Source organism: Trachypithecus francoisi, unplaced genomic scaffold (genome assembly GCF_009764315.1).
Source record: "Trachypithecus francoisi isolate TF-2019V2 unplaced genomic scaffold, Tfra_2.0 Lachesis_group11, whole genome shotgun sequence".
Classification (NCBI taxonomy): Eukaryota; Metazoa; Chordata; class Mammalia; order Primates; family Cercopithecidae; genus Trachypithecus; species Trachypithecus francoisi.
In genome coordinates, this window is record NW_022681456.1 from 26511721 (window position 1) to 26535471 (window position 23751).

Below are 23751 nucleotides of genomic sequence, written 5' to 3' on the forward strand. Positions count from 1 at the left end.
GCTGGATTGTCCCACAGTGTCCTTAGCTGTTAAACTAAGGGATTGATCCAGATATAATTTCAGTTCTAAATTTTTCAGTTGTAAAATGTTGTGATTCTCAGAAAAACAAAACCACCTTTAAATATGCTCATTCTTTAGAAAAACCTATTAATAAGAGTGGGGATGTGAAAAATCAGTATGTGCAAATCAAATATCAATATGATATGTGCAAATCATCCCTTGGGCATACCTCCAAAGATTCTGATTCAGTTGATCTGTGGTGAAATCTGGATACTGGTAGTTTTAAAAGCTTCTCAGTTGATTTGAATAAGCAGCTAGTATTGAGAACCACTGGATCAATATTTTGATAGAGTATCTACCACTGAATTGGTTTTTTGATAGACCCCCAAACTCATGTTCATGTATCTCATTAGTCTTTGAGAAATAACCTGACGATATGAAAGTTTTTTTTTGGCCAGGCGTGGTGGCTCATGCCTGTAATCCCAGCACTTTGGGAGGCCAAGGTGGGTGGATCACCTGAGGTCAGGAGTTTGAGACCAGCCTACCAACATGGAGAAACCCCGTCTCTACTAAAAAAAAAAAAAAAAAATACAAAATTAGCCGGTTTGGTGGTTCATGCCTGTAATCCCAGCTACTCGGGAGACTGAGGCAGGAGAATTGCTTGAACCCGGGAAGCGGAGGTTGCGGTGAGCCAAGATCGCGCCATTGCACACCAGCCTGGACAACAAGAGCGAAACTCCGTCTCAAAAAAAAAAAAGTTATTTTTATTTCATTTTTTTACCAAGAATTCTGTCTCAGCCGAGCGCGGTGGCTTGTGCCTGTAATCCGAGCACTTCAGGAGGCCAAGGCAGGCGGATCTCTTGAAGTCAAGAGTTCGAGACCAACCTGGCCAACATGGTGAATCCCCATCTCTACTAAAAATACAAAAATTAGCTGGGCGTGGTGGTGCATGCCTGTAATCCCAGCTACTTGGGAGGCTGAGGCAGGAGAATCTCTTGAACCTGGAAGGCAGAGGTCGCAGTGAGGCAAGATCATGCCATTGCTCTCCAGCCTAGATGACAGAGCGAGACTCACTGTCTCAAAAAAAAAAAAGAAAGAAAAAAGAAAAGAAAAAAAGAATGTAATCTTCCTTTGATAGCAAAGTTACTTAACATAGTTTTATCCTTTAACCCATATTTAGTGCTCGCTGGAGCACAGCGTTGTCTTAGATACCATAAAAAATTTTAAAAAGTAGAAATAATTGATTCTGTCCTTTGGGAATATAAGAAACAACCAAATAATACAGTGATCTTTTTTACTGATAGGAAAAAACAAAGTGAGCATAGTACTGTGTAAATCAAAGCAAGATAAACATTAATGGGAAGGAGAGTAGTCAGAGTAGTCTTCTTGAAGGAGGTGATCTATAAAGAGGGATGGTAGAGAGAGCATAGAGGGCTCCAAGACAGGGGGAAATGCTATGAGAAAAGGTCAGGAGGCCAAAATTAACAAGATGCTTGTTGAGAAATGATACCAGCTTGGTTGAACTTGAAAGCCAGCAATGGAGATTTCTTAGAGGTCAGTGGGAAAGGAAAAGTTAAATGGGAGAGATGTTTCATAATCAGTGATGACTCTATAACCAGCCAGTCCAACTTCAACTTACAACATGTTGCATTCCTGAAAACGTTAGCTTACAATGCTGTATGACATAAAATTAAATAGAATTGGGAGACAGGAAGGGAGAGTCTGTTGCTGACTGTCTTCACATCTTTATGCACATTATTTTATCTCTATCTCATAAAATTAGAGTTGGACTAGATGACTTCAAGGGTTTTTTTTTTCCAACTCTTAAAAATTTACTTGATTCAGCCTTTCAGCACCTTTATGAGGTTCCTCAGTAATATTCACTGTATTCTGATTGCTTAAATTGAGTCCATGCCGTTAGTCCTAGGCAAATGTCCCTCTAGTTGTTTAATATTGATTGGCTACCCACAGTGGGACTCTTAGATTAAGCATACAAAATGGGCTCTGCCCTTTAGGAGTTTTTATTTACCCAAGAGCAGGAATGTGGGTCAGACCTATTTGCATCTCGCTGACTTGGAATCCCATCCAAACACCTCTTGGGAAAACCAGCGCTTTGGGTGGCAATGCTGTAATGTGGTGAAAGAACCCGAACTGAGAACTGGAAAACCTGGTTTTTAGCCCTGACTCACTGTGTGAGTCTCAGAAGCCGATCATTTGTCAAATTCCTTGAAACCCTTCTGGCAACCAATTTTTTGTATCTAACAGGAAAACCTGAAGCCAAAAGACTCTAGTTTGAATTTTAACTCTGGGTGTACAGGGATAAATCACTTGCCATCTTTGAGCACCGATTTTTCTCAACGTAATGAGCATAATTATACCTACTTTGCAGTAAGTTGGAAGGGTTAAAAGAGATGGCTGTCAAAGTGGCCAGCAAGGCAGACCTGGCATGGAGTAGCCACTAAAATGTTAGCTGAACTGGAATGAAAAATGCAACCTTCCTTAGAAAGATGTGAAGATTCAGGGCTAAACATCTTGCTGTTCCTATGGATGCACAAATGCATGAGTTTTGATGTTGCTGCTGTTGTTTTTAACAACAGCAAAGTGATTCCAATGCGCTGCTTTGGTCTTTAGACTTTGAAGTTAACATTTTAACACTGACATGCTGTAAGACAGTTTTCGGATAGTGACTGTTATGTGTATGTGTGTGTAAATAGGAATCTAAAACACTCTTTCAGTACCCCCTTCCCATATCGATGCCTTTGCAATTAAGTTTATTGAGATTCACATGTCAGAGGAAATATATTCTCACAACCTTTCTTCCCACCACCTCTTTTGCAGTAAGGCATTAATTTACTTACCAACATTTGATTAAACTCTTAAGGTTCAACCCTAGGAGGAGGTGGCGGTGGACAAAGGATTATTGTCATTCATCATCAACACATTTTAGTCTTCCCCTCGAGTTGCCTATGAAGGATTAGCATTTCCCTGAAAGGAGGAGGACAGAATAAATTGCGTCTACCGCCAAAGAACTGCCAGCTCCTTTCAGCTGGGGGCACATACCGGGAGCTTTTCCCATATTAGTCAGCTTTATCTCAACTTTTGGGCAGTGCCTACATCTGAATTTCATGGGTTTCAGGGTCAGTCAAAACAGAATTGTAGGGCTGTTGAGGTCAGAGGCCACCTCTGTCAAAGGGTAGTGACCTTAACAGCAAGAGGTAGCCAGTCTCCTCCATGCTCCCTCCTCCCCCACCCCAGTGACTTCATTCTAGTGAATGCTTGGCTCATTGCACGCCCCCCTGCAGAGCTTTTTTTTTCCGACCTGGTAATAAAAATCCTCTGTGACCTGGTATTTTTTTTTTCATTATTATTGATTTTCTTTTATTCCTATTTCTCTATAGAATAACCAAATCTCGGTCATACATAATGCACTGGTTTGTATGTACGTTGGGAAATGACAGAGGGAAAGGTAGTCTGCTATTTATTTACAGTGAGCAGAATGCCACCTCTGGTTTAGGGGAAGATCTGGTGCCCAGCTTAGAAACTGCCTGCATTTTGTGAGCACAAAAATTTCCCAAAACTTCTGAAACTCTCTTCCACCCCAGTAAGTTCTATTACCACAGTCAAGGTTGATTTTTAAAACTGCAGAACTGCTCAGGAGAGGGGAATGGAAGTTGGGATAGGGGTGGGAGGGTGGGAAGAAAAGTAGGAAGGGGGAAGACTATGCTTTGGTAGAAAAAGCACAGACAGGCTCTGGAGTAGTAGTTCTTTTATTGTGTTTTAAAAATTAATATATAGCGAGAGACAGAGTCTCACTGTGTTGCCATGATCTTAAACTCCTGGCCTCAAGTGATCCTTTCTCCTTGGCCTCCCAAAGTGCTGTGATTATAGGTGTGAGCCACTGTGCCTGGAGTAATTTTCAGATCCCAGCTCTGCCCCTTAAACTATAACCTTCAGCAAGGCATGAAGCTGCTCATAGTCTCCATTTCTTCACCTGTAAACAGAAGCGATTATGCCACTGGTGTTGCAGGGAACTTGTGAGAAGCAGACATGGCGAGTCTAATGTGCCTGGTACAGAGAAGACTTCAATAAATGGGAGACTCTGTGGATTAAGGTAGATCTATTTCAGAAATGTGCCCCTGAGTGTGAGGTGAGGAAAGAGTGTAGCAGACTTCTCATTTAAAGATCATCCTTCTGCCTCAACTATATTTTGGTTCTTAAGACATCTTGCAGTTTATTGTTTCTGAGAGGTATAGCATATGCCAAGACGTTCTGGATACGGTCCCTCACAGGGGCACAGTTTGATAGTTCCTTGAGCATTCACTCTTTTAAACTTCACTCAGAGGCTTTTCTTTTCTAGGAGAAGACATAAATACCAAGTATCAGCACTTCAACTCTTTCTAAGGCTGATTCTCTTACCCCTGCTGTCACGGTCAGACCTCATTATTTTTCATAATAGATTTTAAACAGCTGGTTTTAGCTCTTGAGACATTTATGATGAGAAAGGGAGGCATATAACTGGGGAGTCCTATTTCTCCCGCCCACCATCTCTCTTCACCCACACTCCTTTCCTAGCAACAGCTCTTTCTTCATCTCTTGTGGCCCACGTCTTCCGTCCCACCTACACCAGCAGCAGCAAAATATGGGGGTGAGAGGGCGGTGGCAGGGTTGGGGGAGGTTGAGACACAGGAGGGGGATTGGGGGAAGAGCTTCAGGGAGGAGGCTGGTGAAGCACAAAAGGTTCTGACCTCCTTGGAACAAGAGGAAGCCCCAAGCACTGTGTCCAAGCTGGCTTAGCTTGGGAGGCTGCCAAGGAACTGAAGCAGAGAAGTTCCAGGTTAGAAGGGCAGGCGGCAAAGTGGTAGGGAGGTGGGGGTAGCTGAAGGGAGAACAGAACAGCGCAGTTTAGGGAAAGGTTTGTCAGCTAAGGGAAAACTATGCACGGTGTAGGTTACTGTGGAGTGCCAGTACTTGCACAGAGCATGGTTCTCCATTCTAGATAAACAATGCTGCAAAAGAGAAACTTGGGCCACATGTTCAGGGAATAGTAGTAGTCCCTGAAGTTTAGAACTGGAGGGTGGAAGGGATCGTGTTTCTCAACGTTGACTGCATATTCAATCACCTGAGGAGCTTAGGAAAATACTGATGCCTGGGTCACGTTCCAAGTCACTATTCATTGTGGGTGGGACATATACATCAGTATTTTTGTCTTTATTAATTTAGGCCGGGTGCGGTGGCTCAAGCCTGTAATCCCAGAACTTTGGGAGGCCGAGACGGACGGATCACGAGGTCAGGAGATCGAGACCATCCTGGCTAACACGGTGAAACCCCGTCTCTACTAAAAAATACAAAAAACTAGCTGGGCGAAGTGGTGGGCGCCTGAGGTCCCAGCTACTCGGGAGGCTGAGGCAGGAGAATGGCGTAAACCCATGAGGCGGAGCTTGCAGTGAGCTGAGATCCGGCCACTGTACTCCAGCCTGGGCAACAGAGCGAGACTCCGTCCCAAAAAAAAAAAAAAAAAAAAAAAAAAAAATTTATTGAGACAGGTCTCTGTGCCCCAGCCTGAAGTGCAGTGGCCCATTCATAGCTCACTGTAAGCCCAAATACCCGGTCTCAAGTGATCCTCCCACCTCAGCCTCCTGAGTAGCTAGGACTGCAGGTGTGTCACCACACCTGGCTAATTTTTAAATTTTTTGTAGGGATAGGGTCTCACTATATTGCCCAGGCTGGTCTCAAAGTCCTGAGCTCGAGCTCAAGTGATCTACCCACCTCGGCCTCCCAGAATGCTGGGATTACAGGTGTGAGCCACCATGCCCGGCCTTAATTGTTTTCTAATCTTGCAAGTCTGCCTTTAAGCAGTGCAAGAGGTTGGAACAAAATAGCTGTTTGTTTTTGCTATCTTTCCTTCTCTAGATTCACTTCAGACATTTTGACTTTAAAGCAAATATTAAGGCCAGTTTTGAAGAGAGAGGAAAATTGCCAAACACTGCTCTCCAGAGTTGTGCAAGGGAGGATGGGGTTGGACTCATGAGCCTCACTCTGTGTTATAGCACCAGCTGGTGGAGCCAGTGCCTTCTCTCCTGTGGCTGCCTCCCTGAATCACTGCCCAGCTGCCAGTCTTCTCCGTTTTTTGTTTTCCCTAAACGGCCCGTCCATCCTCCTCATCCAGCTCTGCCAGCCCTGGTCCATCAGTGCAGACCGTAAGTTGGAATGTCATAATCATGTAACACACCTGCTTGAGGTCCAGAGTGGGGAGGTGAACCGTTCAAGGTCACATGGCAGTTTCCACAATTTCCCCTCCCCCATTTGGGTTGGACTTACTCCATGGCAAACATTTTGGGTCGGTCTGTGCCTGGGTTTCAGTCTCAGAGGGGCCACAAATTCTCTTTCTACCCAGAGCTGGGGTGTACTAGAGGCCTGACAAAGAACACAGCAGGATGGAATCTGAGGACACCAGAGGCCTGCAATGTGGGTGAGCCATCCTGGCTGCTCTTCATAACTTCAGCCAGTTTCAAGCTGGCAGAGTTCTTTTCAGAAAAAGTCCTAAGAGGGGAGGGTCCCTTTATTGCCAAGACTCTTCTGTTCTTCCCCTGACAAGTGACTGGCCCCACTCCCAGCTGCCAACCTTGCCCGAATTTCCTGTTCTGGTGACTGACTGGGAGCTATCAGAGGGAAAGAAGGTACATTTGAGTCATGTGCTCACAGCAGCTGTCGTCTTTTCCTATTCAGATCTTTCCCGGTTCCAAAGTTTAAAGTTTTAAAACAATTGGGAACATAGGTACTACTCGGCTCCCAAGAGGTAGGCACCTTGTGCTCTGGAGAGGAGGCCCAGTGGCCTTTTGCCTTCATCTGAAGCTGCCTTCTTTTCCAGGGTCTTGGTTGTGCTGTGAAAGGGAGGCACACGTTTTCTTCCTTGCAAAGTTCCTGAGGTGACCTGTTCTATGGGCTTCAGACCCTTGTTGATTATGACTCGTTTTGCCTAAAGATTTGTGCAGTTAATGAGCTTGTGGCTGTTATGTGTAAATGGGTGTCCTATGCTGTCGTTACCTGACTAAAGAATTTGGTGGTTACTTTTTTGTGCTTAGTAAGTCAAAAGTCTGACTTCCTACACCCTTTCATTTATTTAAGGGAGCTCTGGCTTTGAATTGTAAGAGAGACTGGTCTGGTCACTCTTAGGTTTATTTTTTGCAGTGACTAAATCTGAAATTTCATTCTTCCTTTTCCTTACTTTCCTTATATGAAAGCCAATTAATGGATTGTGGACAAAAGATCAAACTAATTGACCATCAGAAAGTGAAATTCAACATCTGCTTTCTTTTTGTGGAACAACATAGCTAAATATAAGGGGATGTTCTGTATTTAATTTTAATCTTAAAAATCATGTTCAGGTATAAATATATTACGTAATAGCAAGTAAGAACTTGGCTTTAAATATAAATCTTTCAAAATGCAAATTGAATTGTCAAGTTCTCATGCCTTTTAGTTAATATACTCACTACTCCCATTTCTGGACATCTGTGGTTCTGAACTTCTCATAGATCCTAGACTCTTAATGTTTGAGAAAAACACCATCATTGTACTTTGATACCCCACTCCTCTCAACCCCAGAATAAAAATACAATGCTGGAGAAGAATTTGTTAATACTTATTAAGTATTCAGTAATGTTACTGTTCTGTTCCAGAAGTTTATTAGCATTTAAAGCACTGCACTTTGAAATATCTTTACACCCAGTGATCATTAAAGCACAATGAACTAAGTACCAAGGGACCTCTTAGGGTATTGGTATCGAAGAATAGTATGCCCTATAAGAGCTGAAAGGTTCCTGCCTTTGGGTGACACTCACCACTGTGCAAACTTAGGACACATCTCTGTGTGTAGAAGAACTGTTCCCCTACAAACCTCTATCAGACTGTAGGTACTATTTTTACTTAATCATTATTCAAGGACAGGATGTGTGGTTTATACACATTTTAATTATTATATGACAAGATGATGAGGAACTGGATAAACACAGCCATATAAGACTACTTAGTTTTTCCCTGCCTACTTACACCCTAAGTATTCACAATGTTATTTATACACACACACACACACACACACACACACACACACACACAGGTCATGTCAAATGAAAAGTCAGAAGAAAGCAGGTCATTTCAATATTTTTTATTTGAGTGTGAAACCATTCATATCTTGCACAACTGTACAGATAAAACTATTTCCATGGTAGCTGTAGACACAATTATCACACTGAGTGGTGTGATCAAAGATTTTATTTACAGAACAATTGCTAAAACATCCGATGTCATATTTCCATTTATTTCTTACCCATAGGGTAATAGGTCCACCATAATTGCTTGGTGCATTTTATAATACAGAAAGAAAACCTATATTAATCTCTAACAAACCTCACAAATTACTACAAATCTGACAGAAAAATGCCTACAAAAAAATTCTCCAAAAGTACAATACATTTTTATTTCCACACATACACAGTATAGTATAGGCTCAAAGGCACAGCTTTGAATTTTTTTCTATCAAAGTGTCGGATATTATTATAGTTTTATGAAGGAACCATGAAAGTCATTTTCACACTTGGTGCTTGGTAAGTTAAAGTTTGTTCCATCCAGTTTCACAAAGTTAACACAGCAGAGCTGAGTGTGATACTCAATGCCATAAATCCACATTCTCATAGAACTTAAAAAAAAAAAACACCTTCCTGCCTTTTGCTGACACTAGCCATTGTGCAAACTTAAGACAAATCCTTGTATGTAGAAGAACCAGTCTCCTACAAACCTCAATCAACTTAAGGCAATACAGAACAGACCTCTTCCTTCCCTCAAGACAGTGCTTACATTCCAAGACAATGCAGGTACTGTGACAGATGTGGGTTATGACAGAAAATCTAGTTTCCAGATAGCTCCCCATTTAGCCCTGGTGCTCCAGGAAGCAGTGATGATACCACCAGGAAGAAGGGATGTGCAGAACACATCTGAGGGCTGTTCCTTGTACAGTACGATGACAGACAGATGGCAAGGTGAATGCTCTTGGTAAATTATGTGCCCATCCAAGAACACAAACCACATTCTGTCTCCAGTATCCATCCTTCAAGACTAAAGAGATTTTGTCAACAGGAAAATCAGTAGCTTACTAGAAGTGGTTGCCAACACAAAGCAAAGTCATGGAACAGAGGGAAAAGGCACAGAATGGCCTGCCCGAGATAGTGCTCTACAGAAACAGTCAAGTCTGGCTTGGCTACAGAAACCCAATCCCGCTGACTTTTAGTAAGTCCTGTTTCTGAACTAAAGTTTATTCATCCCACACTGAATCCCATCCTCATGTTCATTAGGAAAATGGACACTTAGGAATAGCCCATGAGTTACAATGTATAGGGATAAAGTCTTCTGGGGGATGGGTGTTGGGTTTATTATTATTAATAATTATTATTAATATTAAATATGGATGCCTATGATAGCAGTCATTTAGCCCATCCTGTAGAGGCCTCTCCGTTGATGTAAGCAAAGCCAGGAAAGTGTTGCATGTGCTCATACTCAGAATTCCTGCGCGTTGTCAGGGGTGTATACATGTCACTAGAGTTTCCGTACCTCGTGGAATGCACAGACGGGCTTGTGTAGCACGTGTTGGCGGAGGGCACCTCTGGCCAGCGGGGAGTGACTGGGGTAGGATGCAGTCTGGGAGTACTGCTCATCAAACAAGGTTCCATCCGGGAAGTGGGGCTATTAAAAGGGTACTTGTTGAGGGGAAAGAAATTCCACAAAGTAAAAATTAGCTTGAAGTTGCGTATACACAATATCAGTCATGTTTATAGTTTAAGTTAAATTTCTTAAGATGCTATTAATGAGAGTTGATGGAGAGGAATCACTGAACTTCTGCAAGATTGAATCTTGGTCTTAGGGAATTCAACAGGAGAAATGCAAAAGATTTCATAGCCTGAGTTGGGCTGGTGTTTACTCATGCGGTTATACTGGCTTTCTGTTCCTAATCTACAATATCTTGGGAAGTCAAACCCAAAATGAGAAACAGCCACACCAGGAATACAGAAAAGTAAGTGTGTGTCACACACACAAATACACTAGTAACTGCATGTCCAGATAAATAAATATGGATGTACAGATGGATGGTAGTGAGTTTTATTGTTAGTTATGGAGATGTGATAGGTCCTAGTCCATCAACCCAAGAGCATAACACTGCCAAGTAAAATACAATGACGTTATTAAAAATAACATTTTACAGTTGAATTCAATTATAAACTTCAGCCTAAAAGCAGGCTTTTGAAGAGGAAGCAAGTCAACAATTTCAAAGGTTATTATTAGTGCCTATCATTTAGAGAATGTCTTTCTTTTTGGCTCACATTTGCTGAACTCCTGGAAGATACACGAATAGGAATTGGACTTGGTGTGAATGTGGAGGAAAGAGTCAAGAGAAACCAATTGAGAGCGGCGGGGAGGGGAGCTTTTGTGCAGGTCAGAGGAACAGGTGTTAGTAGCTACAAGAAGAGGGGAAGTAGTTCTAGAAAGGATTAGGAGTAAGAGAAGTGCTTCTGAAGTGCTTCTTCTTTTACATTCTTTTCTGTTACCAAGACAGCTATGCAAATAAGCCCCTGTTAGTAGGATCAGAGGGGAGGAAGGAGAGGAGCTATGGGCTCCCTTTGAGAGCTCCCAGTCAGCACTGTGCTGTCTGCAGGCCAGTCAGCACAAAGATTTCTTTGCTGTGCTGAGGGATACCCCACCAAGGACAGGAGCCAATCAACAAGGATGGCCAGAGCAGCGAGGAGGAGAGTGTGTGAATGTATGAATTCTTCTGCTCCCCATCTGTCTTCCCTGACAGTTGGAAAGTGGAGCCCCAGGGGATTAGGTGGGAGGCTGCCTCCTATGAGGGAGACAGACAGGCTGAAGCCTAGACAGCAGGGAGAAGGGGCTATGACAACAATGGCTGCTCCCTGGAGTCTAGGTGGCTACAGGGAACTGCTCTTCCTCTGTGAGTGAGAGGCTAAGGAGAGCTGGGGCAGGTGCTTAGGCCTGAAGCATGCAAAGAGAACCAGCAATTCAGAGGTCAAGAAAAAGGGATCCTAATTCGAGTAGCGAGGGACTTTTCCCCCTACATAGGATGGCATGCCTTACATAGCAAAAGTACAGCCACTTCACAACCAAAAGAACAGTTAGAAAAGACGGAGAAGGGCGTAGGTGGTGTCTGGGAACTCAAGGGAGAAGGCACCAAGGGCTGTTGCCAAGGAGACCATGGACAGCACGCCAAGGCTTTCCTAATCCCAAATCAGATCAGAAACACTGGCACATACCTCTGTGCTCTGCATCATGGGAACCTACAGGATGCTGTTTGTGTGGCAGCAGTGGTGGACTCTCAGGCCTGCACAGTGGGATTCTAGCACAGGAACCGCTCTAAATCCCAGTGAGACCATAGTAAGATTGGGCCCTGTCCCAAAAAAACAAGATCCCAGGTGTATTAAACAGATAACATTAGGAACTATTACTACAAAACGATCCTTTTTCGGAAAGGTTGCTTGCCTCACCTGATCTTCTCTCAAGTGAACTCCTGGGTGTCACCTCACCTCCTGGTGCTCTTCCTGGCACAGAGGCCTCCCTTCTGGTCCCATGGCATGCCAAGCTGGTTCCAACTCAGGGAATTCTGTCCTACCTATTCCTTCTGCCTAGAACCTTCTCTACCACCCCTACCCCTGGTTCCTGCCATACCTGCCATTTTGTCATTCTCTAGATCTCAGCTTAAATGTCACCTCCTCAGAGAGACTTTTCTGGAATCCTATCTCAAGAACCTAAACACCCCAGCCTATGCCTCTTGGGCCGGGGCCTTACCATCCTGCCTGGCAGCTAGCTAGGTCTTTCTTTTGGCTTATATTCATATACTCCTGATGGGGCTTTGCTGTGCTTAACACCATGTTCCCAACATCTGGCATGGTGCCTAGCACCTAGCAGGTGCTAAATAATAGTTGACAAATGAACATTGGGACATTACTACTAGAACGAATTTTAGGAATCCTGTGATCCAACCCCATGTTGTACAGATGAGAAAGCCAGGCCCCATGAGATCATGTGTCCTGCCCAAAGTCACACAGCAAGCTAGTGGAAGAGCTGGCATAGAAACCCAGTTGGGGAGCATGCTTTCCCCACATTGATATGACCGTCCCAAAGGAGGCTGACCTGCCACTGCCAAGTTACCCACGAGCAGGAGAGCACTCCCTTTTTGGAGCCCAGCCCATTAGACTTTAATCCCTCTGCTCCTCTTCCTTCTCTAAGCTCCCTCTTCCCCGACAGAGCTCTGGGGCCTTAGAATTCTCACCTAGCCTCAGCTTGCTGGTTCCGACAGAGTCCGCCTTGCCTTGGCTCGTGTAGGTAAAATGTCACAGAATGGACTTGAGCTCTTTCCCACAGAACCCGAGAGTGTGGCTTTTGTGCCTAGTCAAGGACCCTCGACACAGCTGTGCTCAGAAGTTGTGTCATACACTCAAAAGAGTAATTGCCTGGAAACGAGACTGGCTCAAAATATCTCTAATGTGACAATAAAATTCTGTTACCACAGAATCCAGCATGGAAAATTCTGTCCTGCTAGGTCAGCTAATTGCAAATGAGTCAGTGACTCGTTTTCCCTGTAGTGAAGAGACCATTGAAAGGCCAGTTAGCTGAAGTGCTCACTGCCTTGGCTTGGTCATTAACATGACCAATGAAGCTTCGATTTAGTCTGGTGGGAGTGGCAGAGGCTGGCCCATGGCACCCGCCTCACCTCTCACACTTTACATCCGGTTTCATGCAGGGTTCTTAAACATGCTGGGCACAAACTCCGGGGTCCAGAGATCTCTGTCTGGAATAAGGCACTTTTTGTTGAGGGCCCGTAACAGGAAGTTACTATTCTCTGGATTAAATCATATGCTGTTGCTACTGATTTTAAAAAGGACATAAGTCACCAGTTTACCACCCCTTGAGAGGAGTGTATGAGGGGTGCCTGTGTGCACGTGTGTGTGTCTGCACACACAGTCCAACGTTCATCAGATGCCTATGGCATAAGCCCATCTCAGCTATGATTGACTCTTGGTCTCTTTGGAACCATATTAGGAAGATCTATTTTGAGAAATGACTCTCCACACCAAGGGCTGACTTTCCTACACATGGAGAGGGAAGAAAGAGCCCTTTATTCCTGACCCCTTACCAAATGAGCTGCTACTTGAACAAGGGGTGAAAGGTGGTCCAGTCAGGAGCACAAACTGTTTTCCTATGAAAGGCAGCTCTCACTGCACCAAAGTACTGCCAGAGGGCTCACCCCTAGCCTCTTAGCCTCTTCTCTTAGCCTCTTCTGGAGAAGGATGTAGCTCCCAAAAATTCTTTGTCAGACAGTCCACATCTGCTCAGCTTTTTTTTTTTTTTTTTTTTTTGAGACAGAGTCTTGCCCTGTCACCCAGGCTATAGTGCAGTGGGGTGATCTCAGCTCACTGCAATCTGTGCCTCCCAGGCTTAAGTGATCCTCCCACCTGAGCCTCCCAAGTAGCTGGGACTACAGGTGTGTGCCACCACTCCCACATAATTTTTAAATTTTTTGTGGAGATGAGGTCTCACTACATTGCCCAGGCTGATCTCGAACTTCTGGGCTCAAACGGCCTCCCTACTGGAATTCCTGGGCTCCCAGCCTCCCAGAGTGCTGGGATTACAAGTGTGAGCCACCATCCCCCTGCTGCTGAGGTTTTAAAGTCAGGATTAGTTAAGTTATTACATGTGAAACACTTAGAACTCCTGTGCAGTAAGTTTTCAAAATGTGTCAGCTGTTATTAATGTTATTTTTAGAATCATAGGGTCATGGTCCATTAATGGTAGGAAGAGCCTTAGTGACTAACCATCTGGTTCTAGCTCTGGTTTTACAGGTGAAATAATTAAGGTCAAGAGAAGGGAAATGATCTACTGCAATCACACAGCAACTTCGTACCAGTCATTCATTCGTTTCATTGACAAGTATTTACTGAGCACTCATTGAGGGCCAAGCTCGGTGCTAGGCCACCTTACACTGTGAAACCTCATTCATCTGGACTAAGTCAGAAGTTACAAGAATCTAAGCAGGGCTGGGAGGCTTACCTTTGTATTACCCAGGAAGAAAGTATGTGTTATACAAATAAGTAGTGTAAATAAGGGCATACACATATCTATTTTGAAAACAAATGACTTAAAATTATTTTGAGCATATAAATGCTGGGACCCCTATAATTACTGTGCTTCACAGATGTATCAGCCCTCTAAGGAAACCTAGCTGGCATTTATTTGCAGTAGTTTCAGTTACTTTTGTGCTGATGACCAATTGCATTTCTCCAACCATATTGCATACTTGCAATTTTTCTTCCAATTCAGACTGTCCTTTTCCCTGGTGAGTCTGATGTAGTGAATTGTGATATTCAGTTACTCAGAATTGGAACAGCTTGACCCCTGCTCTGGAAAGCTAAAACTAATTAGCCCTGCAGTGGATTTTCTCTATGCTCAACCTTAAACCAAAGAACCAATAAAGGAAAGAAAGAAGGTTATCTTGGGGCATGTGCTTCTCTTTGGCAACTTGAAACTTACTGAGAATAGCAGCAGTAACCTCTTGAATTTACCTTCCACTCTCCAAAACAGTAGTATTCAGTACCACTGGTTTAGCATTGGGATTGAGAGCTGGAGGATTTGCATTTGAGTCTGCTTTGTCCCTTACTGGATGCATGGCCTGGGGCGCATTACCTTCTGAGGCAGTCTACTTATCTTTCAAAACTGAGGGAAAAGGCTAGGTGCAGTGGTTCACGCCTGTAGCCCTAGCACTTTGGGAGGCCGAGGCAGGAGGATCACTTGAGCCCAGGAGTTCGAGACATGCCTGGTCAACATGGCGAGACTTTGTCTCTACAAAAACACAAAAATCAGCTGGGCTTGGTGGCGCGCGCCTATAGTCCCAGGTACTTGGGAGACTGAGGTGGGAGGATCAATTGAGCCCAGAAGGTGGATGTTGCAATGAGCCAAGATTGCACAGCTGCACTCCAGCCTGGGTGACAGAGTGAGATCCTATCTCCAAAAATGCCTTCTTCCCAAGGTTGTTATGGCAATTGAGTCTGTGTATTTAAATATGCCTAGAACAGTGCTCTGAATAAATGTTAATGAAAACAAAACAAAGGATACTTTGTCTTTAGACAATACCTTCCCCCAGAGAGGTACGTTTTGAACACTGACCTCACTCATCAACCTAGGTAGAGACCGATGTAATTAATTTCTCTCCACCCTATTTTACAGGTGGAGACTAAGGCATAAACCACGAAGTGTGGAGTGTGTGTGTGTGTGTATTGAGGGGAGTGTTAGAGGCACTCGTCTAAGAGTCACAAGGCATGGTGGCAAAGAGCCTGGCCTAGGACCCTTTGGACTGTCACACCTTGTCTGGATTAAAAGGGCCCTTCCATGGGCTTTCGCTTGTCCTTGGGCCATTCTATTAAGACCAGCTATTAAATGACAGTGTTCCAGTTGGGGACTGTTGTGGCTTCCAGAGCAGGACCTCATGGGCCTTGAGGAGACCTTGGCTTCTTTTTATGGCAATGGCTTTAAAAATATCACCCCAGAAAACCAGCTTCTGCCATTTCATGAGGGGGAATGAGGAAGTGAAGAAGGAGGGAAGACAATGCCGAGAGTTGTGGCTTGATGATGCTGTCTCCCACTGGAGCATAAGCTCTACCAAAGCAGGCATGCTCTGTCTCCTTCTCACTGTGCTCCCAGTGGCCAGTGCAGTGCTTGCACCTAGTAGTTACCCAGGAGCCATTTGAGAAATGAATGAATGAATGAGATGCTTGGAGTGTGTGGAGTGATCTAGGCTGTTGCAGCCGTTCTCAGTCATGCAGTGGATCACAGTGAGGAGCACAGAGTGCTCCCAAGAGAGGGAGCTCCTAAGGAGCTGGCATCTCTGTTTGACGCAGTTGGAAACCTATAATGAATGCCCTAGGTGATGATTTAGTGTAATCAACTTCTTGGCTTGTCTGGGGATTAAACCAGGGCTCCCCTTGGTACTACAGATGGAAATCAAAACAAACACCTGTTTGCCCAGAGTGCCATGTGTTGTGGAAACGTTCTCCTTGGTGCCTTCCCTCAGAGACGAGTCTGTGTGCTAACAACTGATGTAATTACAGCCTCCACACTAGTGTCAGTCCTGCCATCTCATTCCTAAACTTCTACAAGTGCTTTGGAGCAGAGCCCCCTGCCTCCACCAGCCCCCCTTCTTGGTTCATTCTGTGGGGGCCCTGAGAGCTCTCTTTGTTAATCATAGCTCTGATCTTACCACTCCCTAGCTTCCTGTGCCTGCAGAATAGAGTGAGCATGCTCAGCACACCGTACTATTGTTCATGCTGACGCCACCTCCCATGTACTCATCTGCTCAGTGTACACTTAGTGAATGCCTGCATCTGAGAGGCGGCAGGGGGTGGTGCCTGAGAGCCCAGACAGGAGTCACAGCTCCTGGGTTCAACTCCTCAGGCAGGTTACTGTGAGTCTCACTTCCTCTTCTGCAGGGATTATCCAGGGGATGTGGAGAGTGCTCAGCGCAGAGCCTGGCACACAGCACATGTTCAGGAGAAGGTAGCTCCTCTTTCTGTAGGTGCCAAGTGCTGTGACCTGAGGATACTGGACTTAATCTTTGCCTTCAGGGAGCTTAGGGTCTCTGTGCATGTCAAACAGGAAAGTTAGTGATGATAACAGGGTGTGAGAAATGCTACTGAGAGAGGAAACTCAGGGAGTGGCACCTAATAAGGTCCTGGAGGAAGCAAGGGGGTACTTTCAGGAATGCCACAAAGACAGCAAGATGCTTGTCATGAATGCCCAGCAGAAGAAACTGGGGAAGAGACACCCAGCCAGAGGAAACAATATCTACAAAGACACGGAGGAACTCAGCACATCCAAGACAACCACATGAGGGCTGGCATGGCTGGGAGGAGGGAGGGAGTTGGTGAGTAGGCCAAAAAGGTAACGAGTCTTAAGAGACATACTAAGGAATTGAACTTGACCTGGAAGGCGATGATGTGCCAAAGACAGCTAAAGTGTCACGGTCAGTTGGGTTTTTTTTCCGAAAGACTCCTCTAGCTGCAGTGTAGGGGATGAACCAGAGATGGGGCACTTTTTAGAGGCATAGAGACCATCAGGAAGGCTTCTGTCTTCATCTAGGTTGGATATGATAAAGGCCTGAGCTGAGACGAGCACAGAGGGCATACAGAGATACTTAGGACGCAGAGTGGAACTGGCAACCAGTCGGATCAGAGCCAATGCACAGGAAAGTGTTAGACAGGTAGAGTGTCCAGCGGTATTTTTCCAAATGCAGCCAGGTGCAATGGCCTGTCCATTCCCTACAGACCACAGAGGGCTGGTTTGGCTTATTAGACAGTGCGGAGCCCAAGGAGGTATAGGGCCTGAGAGTGATTTGAAAAGGGATCCATTTCCGGAGGATTCTTCCGCTTAAGATTATGTGTGTGGGCTGGATGAAAAGAGCAGACACGGGACACCACCAGACCAGTTAGAATGATGTTGAGAGACCAGTCCTGACAAGACTCCATGAGGGTCTGTACCAGGAGAGTGGTGATGGGAAAGGAGACCCAAGGCCCAGGGTGAGGGTAGCTACCCGAAAAAGGGCAGCAGACATGCGGCCGATTAGATCTTGGCATGAAGAAGTCAAAGAGAGGATAGAATGAAAAACAAACTGTTTAGCAACCAGGCGTGTGAGAGCAAATGGACCGTGAACGCTGGCCGAGCACCCACTGTGGGCCAGCCATTGGAGGCCAGAAATGACGCTGATGAAAAGACTGTCCTCTCCTTGGGGACATACACGCTGCACACACAGCATGCATAACAGTTTATGAACTGTGTTAACCAGATTTGGCACCAAGTATACCAAGGTCTGGGCAAGAAACCAGGACCACTGACTCACCTGTGCAGAGCTCCTGTGGTAAGGGGCATAGTGGAGTGGCCCGGAGATGGCTGTGTCATGAGGGAGGGCTGGATACTGGCTCTGCATGGGGTGAGGATGCTGGTTGCCATAGCTCCCATAGTTATAGCTTCCCGTGTATCTAAAATGCATCAAGCACATTGAATAGTGTGAGTAATAGCAAGAACAGATCAGTTTGACACCTTTTTAAAAACCTCATCTATTTTTTTTCCTTTTTCTTTTTTTCTCTCTTTTCTTTCCCCTTCACCCCCCAACCCCATTTTTCATTCTTTCATCTTTTTTTTGGAATCAGAGTCTCATTCTGTTGCCCAGGCTGGAATGCAGTGGCATGATCTTGGCTTACTGCAACCTCCGCCTCCTGGGTTCAAATGATTCTCCTGCCTCAGCCTCCTGAGTAGCTGGGATTACAGGTGTGTACCACCACGCCTGGCTAATTTTTGTATTTTTAGTAGAGATGGGGTTTCACCATGTTGACCAGGCTGGTCTCAAATCCCGGACATCAGGTGATCCACCCACCTTGGCCTCCCAAAGTGCTGGGATTACAGGCGTGAGCCACCGTGTCTGGCCTCTTCCTTTTGATTCTTACCATTTCCACTTTTGTGGCCTTGTTATGGTTAACTTAAAACCCCAGGCTGATTTTCCTTCTCCCTCAACACCTAGAACATACCTCCCTTCCCCCAGCCAGCATTCAGAGATGAAATCTAGCCCTGAGCCAAACATCATTAATGATGGAAACCTCTACTCCTGCTGTGTTTAAAAGCCCTGTTGTATCCTGGAATCAAATAGGGATAGCAAAAAAGAAACCACTGTGAGATTTATGTTTTTATATCACTCAGGCCTCTGCTTCCACATCATGGGGAAGGATATAGTGGGTTTCTGTAAGCTGTCTCCTGGGGGGATAACACCATGGCGTGGTCAAACAGGCATCAAACCTCGGTTCTAAGCCAGACTCCACCACTTTCTAGCTGTGACTTTCACGACCCTGTTGCTCACATCCATAAAAATACTGTGCACGGTCATTCTGAGGATCATATGTGTGAACACACTCTATAAACCAGAAAGTCCTGTGTAGACATAGCCTATTATTATCACTGTTCTTCTTAGTAACATCTTTATAGCAAAGATGCTGACCTATGACCATGTGAGTATTTTTTCTGCTATTTCCGCTGAATCAAAAATCTCTCTGAAACAGGGTTTTCAGAGTCTATTCTAAATGTGTGGAAATACTCTCAAAGGCCTCCTGAGAAAATAATGGCTGCCCAATTGACTGCTTGGGAGCACTTGAACCTATGGAAAAGTACACCAACATCCAGGCCTGTGCACACTGTCAGGTCACCACTGTGCTGCACTATGCTGGGCCAACTGTGGAAGGGACCTGAGAGGTCCTCCCCCTCCTCCTCTCGTGTCCCCCACAACTGGTCTGTTGGAAACTGGCCTGGGAGTGGTCAGGCCCACTGCACCACATGGTAGGATCTCTCTCTCTCTCTCTTTTTTTGCGATGGAGTATTGCTCTATTCTCCAGGCTGGAATGCAGTGGCGCGATCTCGGCTTACTGCAGCCTCTGCCTCCTGAGTTCAAGCAATTATCCTGCCTCGGTCTCCTGAGTAGCTGGGGCTACAGGCGCCTGCCACCACACCCATCTAATTTTTCTTTTTTTGTTTTTTTGAGATGGAGTCTCCCTCTGTCACCAGGCTGGAGTGCAGTGGCACAATTTCGGCTCACTGCAATCTCTGCCTCCTGGGTTCAAGCGATTCTCCTGCCTCAGCCTCCTGAGTAGCTGGGACTATAGGCGCGTGCCACTACATCCAGCTAATTTTTGTATTTTCAGTAAAGATAGGGTTTCACCATGTTGGCCAGGATGATTTCGATCTCCTGACCTCGTGATCCACCCGCCTCGGCCTCCCAAAGTGCTGGGATTACAAGCATGAGCCACCGTGCCCGGCCCATTTTTGTATTTTTAGTAGGGAGACAGGGTTTCATCATGTTGGCCAGTCTGGTCTCAAACTCTTGACCACAAGTGATCCACCCACCTTGGCCTCCCAAAGTGCTGGGATTACAGGTGTGAGCCACTGTGCCCTGTCAGAATCTCTTTTTAATATCCTAAGTGCTTTTCAGATCACTGCTCATTAGACGTTGAAAGGTTAGTGTCTTTTGATAAAGACAATGCATAATGGCAAAGAACTACGAGCATTCAAGTAACACTTTTGTATGGATTTGTAGTTCATTCATCACAGCAACATCACTCCACACATTTGAAAAATACATACATATGGGCAAAAAAAAAGATGCATTTTTCCAGGGCATAAAGCACCACTAGAAGCTATGGGGAATCCCCTGAACCTCATGAATAACTGCAGCCCTAAAGGGCCCTCCAGCCCTCAGGTGAGGAAGCCCTTCTCTAAGTAGAATCGTAAAAGACTTGAATCTAAGATGACGCTCTGTAAGTCTGCAATTTGTACAAAGAGCCAGCCAGGAGAACTGCTGACAGGGGTTTTCAGCTGAGGCGTTAAAGGAGTGAAGAGGGAGGAACACGGGCTTTGGAGTCAGACATGTGCTCAGTTAGGGTCCCACTGTGTGCCAGCTCTGTAACCGTGGGGAACTGAAGAGAACCAAGTTTCAATTGCCTCATCTAAAATGGGGTCACTAACACCTTCTTACCTACCTACCTACCGTGGTGGTTGTGGGGATTACACAGTACAGTGCTCACGATATTGTGGGAACTCAGCAAAGGGTAGCACCCTTCCTGTTCTTTGAGGGAATAGCTGTTAAGGAAACCCCTCTTTAGATCTTTTTTTTTTTTTTTTTTTGAGACGGAGTCTCGCTCTGTCACCAGGCTGGAGTTCAGTGGTGCAATCTCGGCTCACTGCAACCTCTGCCTCTCAGGTTCAAGCGATTCTCCCACCTCAGCCTCCCAAGTAGCAGGGATTATAGGTGTATGCCACCATGCCTGGCTAATTTTTGTATTTTTAGTAGAGACAGGATTTCACCATGTTGGCCAGGCTGGTCTCGAACTCCTGACTTAAAGGCCCACCTCGGCCTCCCAAAGTGCTGAGATTATAGGGTGTGAGCTGCCGCACCCATCCTCTTTAGATCAAATTTTAAAAGTCCAGCAGCATCCCTGGAAAGTTACCTACCCATGTTCCTCTCTGTGGGGATAAACTGGTATCCTGTGTGTGACGGAGGAAGAAGGCACATGAGTGTTCCTCATACAGGGCAGCTGTTGGGAGTTCTCAGCTGGGGACCCGGCAGCCGTCGTCACTGTGTATGTTAGAGACCACGTGTATGACTGCATTGCTCCTGCAGAGACAAATTAAGACGTCTCGATCATTAACAGTTCTCACACCCCTTGTTCTTCCTTACTTTAGTGGCTTCCCTTTGTTCTTAAGTTGAAGGCCAAAATCTTTACAAGACATGTATCTCTGACTGCTGAGCTCACCAGAGGCATCCCCCACCCCCTGTCTTTGTTTTATCTGGTCCAGCCACATTATCTTTCATTGTTTCCAGAGTACCACAATTCCCAGCACCTCGGGGCCTTTGCACACGTTTCTGCTGCCTTATTACCCACTCATTCTTCCTCTCACAGTCCAAAAAGCTGTCCTCTTCCTAATCCCAGACTAGGCCAGATCCCTCCATGTACTGTAGGCCTAAGTGGTGCCTACTGCAATTTGTAATCCTACACCCATTAGTGAATGTGATTTGATTAATGGTCCCCTCACCAGACAGAAAGCACCAAGAGGGTAGGGGCCTGGCCAGGATTTTGGCCACCAGTGGATTCCCAGTGCTTAGTACAAAGCCTGGCCGCCAAAAGACTCAATAAAAATTTTAGAAGGGAGAAAAGGAAAGGGAAAGATAAGAAGAAAGGAAGGGAGGGCCAGAAGGAAAAGGAAAGCCTGGGGAAATACAGCCTAGATAGGCACTGCCAATTAACTTTTCAGCGCTTAACTCAACAGGTGTTAAGGATCCAACAAATTGCTTTAAGCAAACATAAGTAGATTATTGGGATCTGCCAGCTCAGGTCTTTTTGAAGATTATTAGACAGTGGCCTGGACAGTTATGAATTCCCTTTGTCTATTTTTTAATTTAATTGGATACCTTGAAAGTGCTAAAGACTGGGGGATAAAAACCTGACAAAATTAAATGCTTCATATTTTATGAGACGGTTAGTTTTGTGTTTTTTGGTGTTTTTGAAACAAGGTCTTCCTCTGTCACCCACGCTGGAGCGCAATGACATGATCATGGCCCTCACTGCAGCCCTGACCTCCTGGGCTCAAGAGATCCATCCACTTCAGCCTCCCAAGTAGTTGGAACTACAGGTATGTACCACCATGCCCAGCTAATTTTTAATTTTTTTTTTTTTTTTTTTTTGAGATGGAGTCTCGCTCTGTCACCTAGGCTGGAGTGCAGTGGCGCGATCTCAGCGCACTGCAACCTCTGCCTCCTGGGTTCAAGCAATTCTCCTGCCTCAGCCTCCTGAGTAGCTGGGATTACAGGCGCATACCACCACACCTTGCTAATTTTTGTAATTGTAGTAGAGACAGGGTTTTGCCATGTTGGTCAGGCTGGTCTCGAACTCCTGGCCTCATGATCCGCCCGCCTCAGCCTCCCAAAGTGCTAGGATTATAGGCATGAGCCACCGTGCCCGGGCTTGAAATTTTTTATAGACACAGGGTCTCACTATGTTGCCCAGGCTGGTCTTGAACTCCGGGTCTCAAGTGATCCTCCCACCTCAGCCTCCCAAAGTACTAGGATTAGAGGCATGAGCCACCACTCCTAGCCTAGAATTTTTTTAATGATAATTTAATAAATCATTAACAGCAATATTAAACTCATCAGACAACTTAATTCCTGATAAAATTTAAAATATGTTAATATGGTGGAAATAATCAAGCTTGTTTTAGAAGGCAGAGGGAATGGGATCCAACATCCCCCTTTAGGTACATGGAAAACTGAAGAATTTAAGGGAGGACATTTTTAAGGTGAAGTAAAAGAGAAAATTTGATCTCCCATTCTGTATTTTCTGCAGTAGACCATTTCTATCTAAAAATTCCTCTGGGAAGATAAAGGAAAGGTTTTCATTTTAAAAATTAGTCCATTCCATCCCAGGGACTTTGCAAATAGCATATGAGAGGAGCTGTATTGACATGGAGTAGTGGGAGGAAGCAGAGTTGGTGGATCAGCACAGTGCCAGTTATGTGACAGAGACTCAGTAAGGAATACCCTTGAAGAAATGTGGAAATGGTATCCTATTTTAAATACCTTGGCTTATTGTTAAAAGAACCCTTTGGTGAGCCCTTTCATAAATTGAAGAATCTTTTGGAATGCAAATAATGTCCTTTGTTGTAATGAGGTGGCAAAGATTTATTCCAAGACTATGAAAGGAGACACCATTATTGAGCATCTCTTACAGACCATGCACTGTGCTGAGTGCTTGTCACACACCCTTAAAAGAACATTATCCCCATTTATAGATGAGGAAACTGACGGTTAAATCCAAAAGAATTTAAGGGAGTGTATAGCAATATAAAAGATTCGAGACAATAAAATGGAACTGGGAATGAAAGAAGAAAGAAAAGCAGAATTGGAGGCAAAAAGTGCAATCGGAATGAGGTGAAACATGCCACCCAAATTCTTCCTATATGTGAATTTTAAAGTTAGATATGAGTTTTCCAGGAGCCAGTGCTCCTGGAAACCTGAATAGTTAGGAGCACTAAGATTGACGATTGCTCAGGAGTATACTGTCCTCCATATTCAGAGCAAACAGAAATATCTTTAACTATGAACTATTC

At 45.0% G+C, this 23751-nt stretch overlaps 1 protein-coding gene across 5 annotated transcripts in view; it reads right to left on the reverse strand.

Annotated features, from left to right (window-relative positions):
- Nucleotides 1-8152: 8152 nt before the first annotated feature.
- The window catches only part of RFX4 (regulatory factor X4), a 179054-nt gene continuing 163455 nt past the window's right edge, over nucleotides 8153-23751 (reverse strand). For all 5 annotated transcript variants that reach the window (XM_033220778.1, XM_033220779.1, XM_033220781.1 and 2 more), the window contains 3 exons: nucleotides 21100-21262; nucleotides 17948-18086; nucleotides 8153-9749 (listed from right to left, as the gene is read on the reverse strand). In XM_033220778.1, coding sequence (XP_033076669.1) covers nucleotides 9477-9749; nucleotides 17948-18086; nucleotides 21100-21262 — 575 coding nt within the window. In that variant the 3' untranslated portion in view covers nucleotides 8153-9476. The remainder of the gene's footprint in view (nucleotides 9750-17947; nucleotides 18087-21099; nucleotides 21263-23751) is intronic.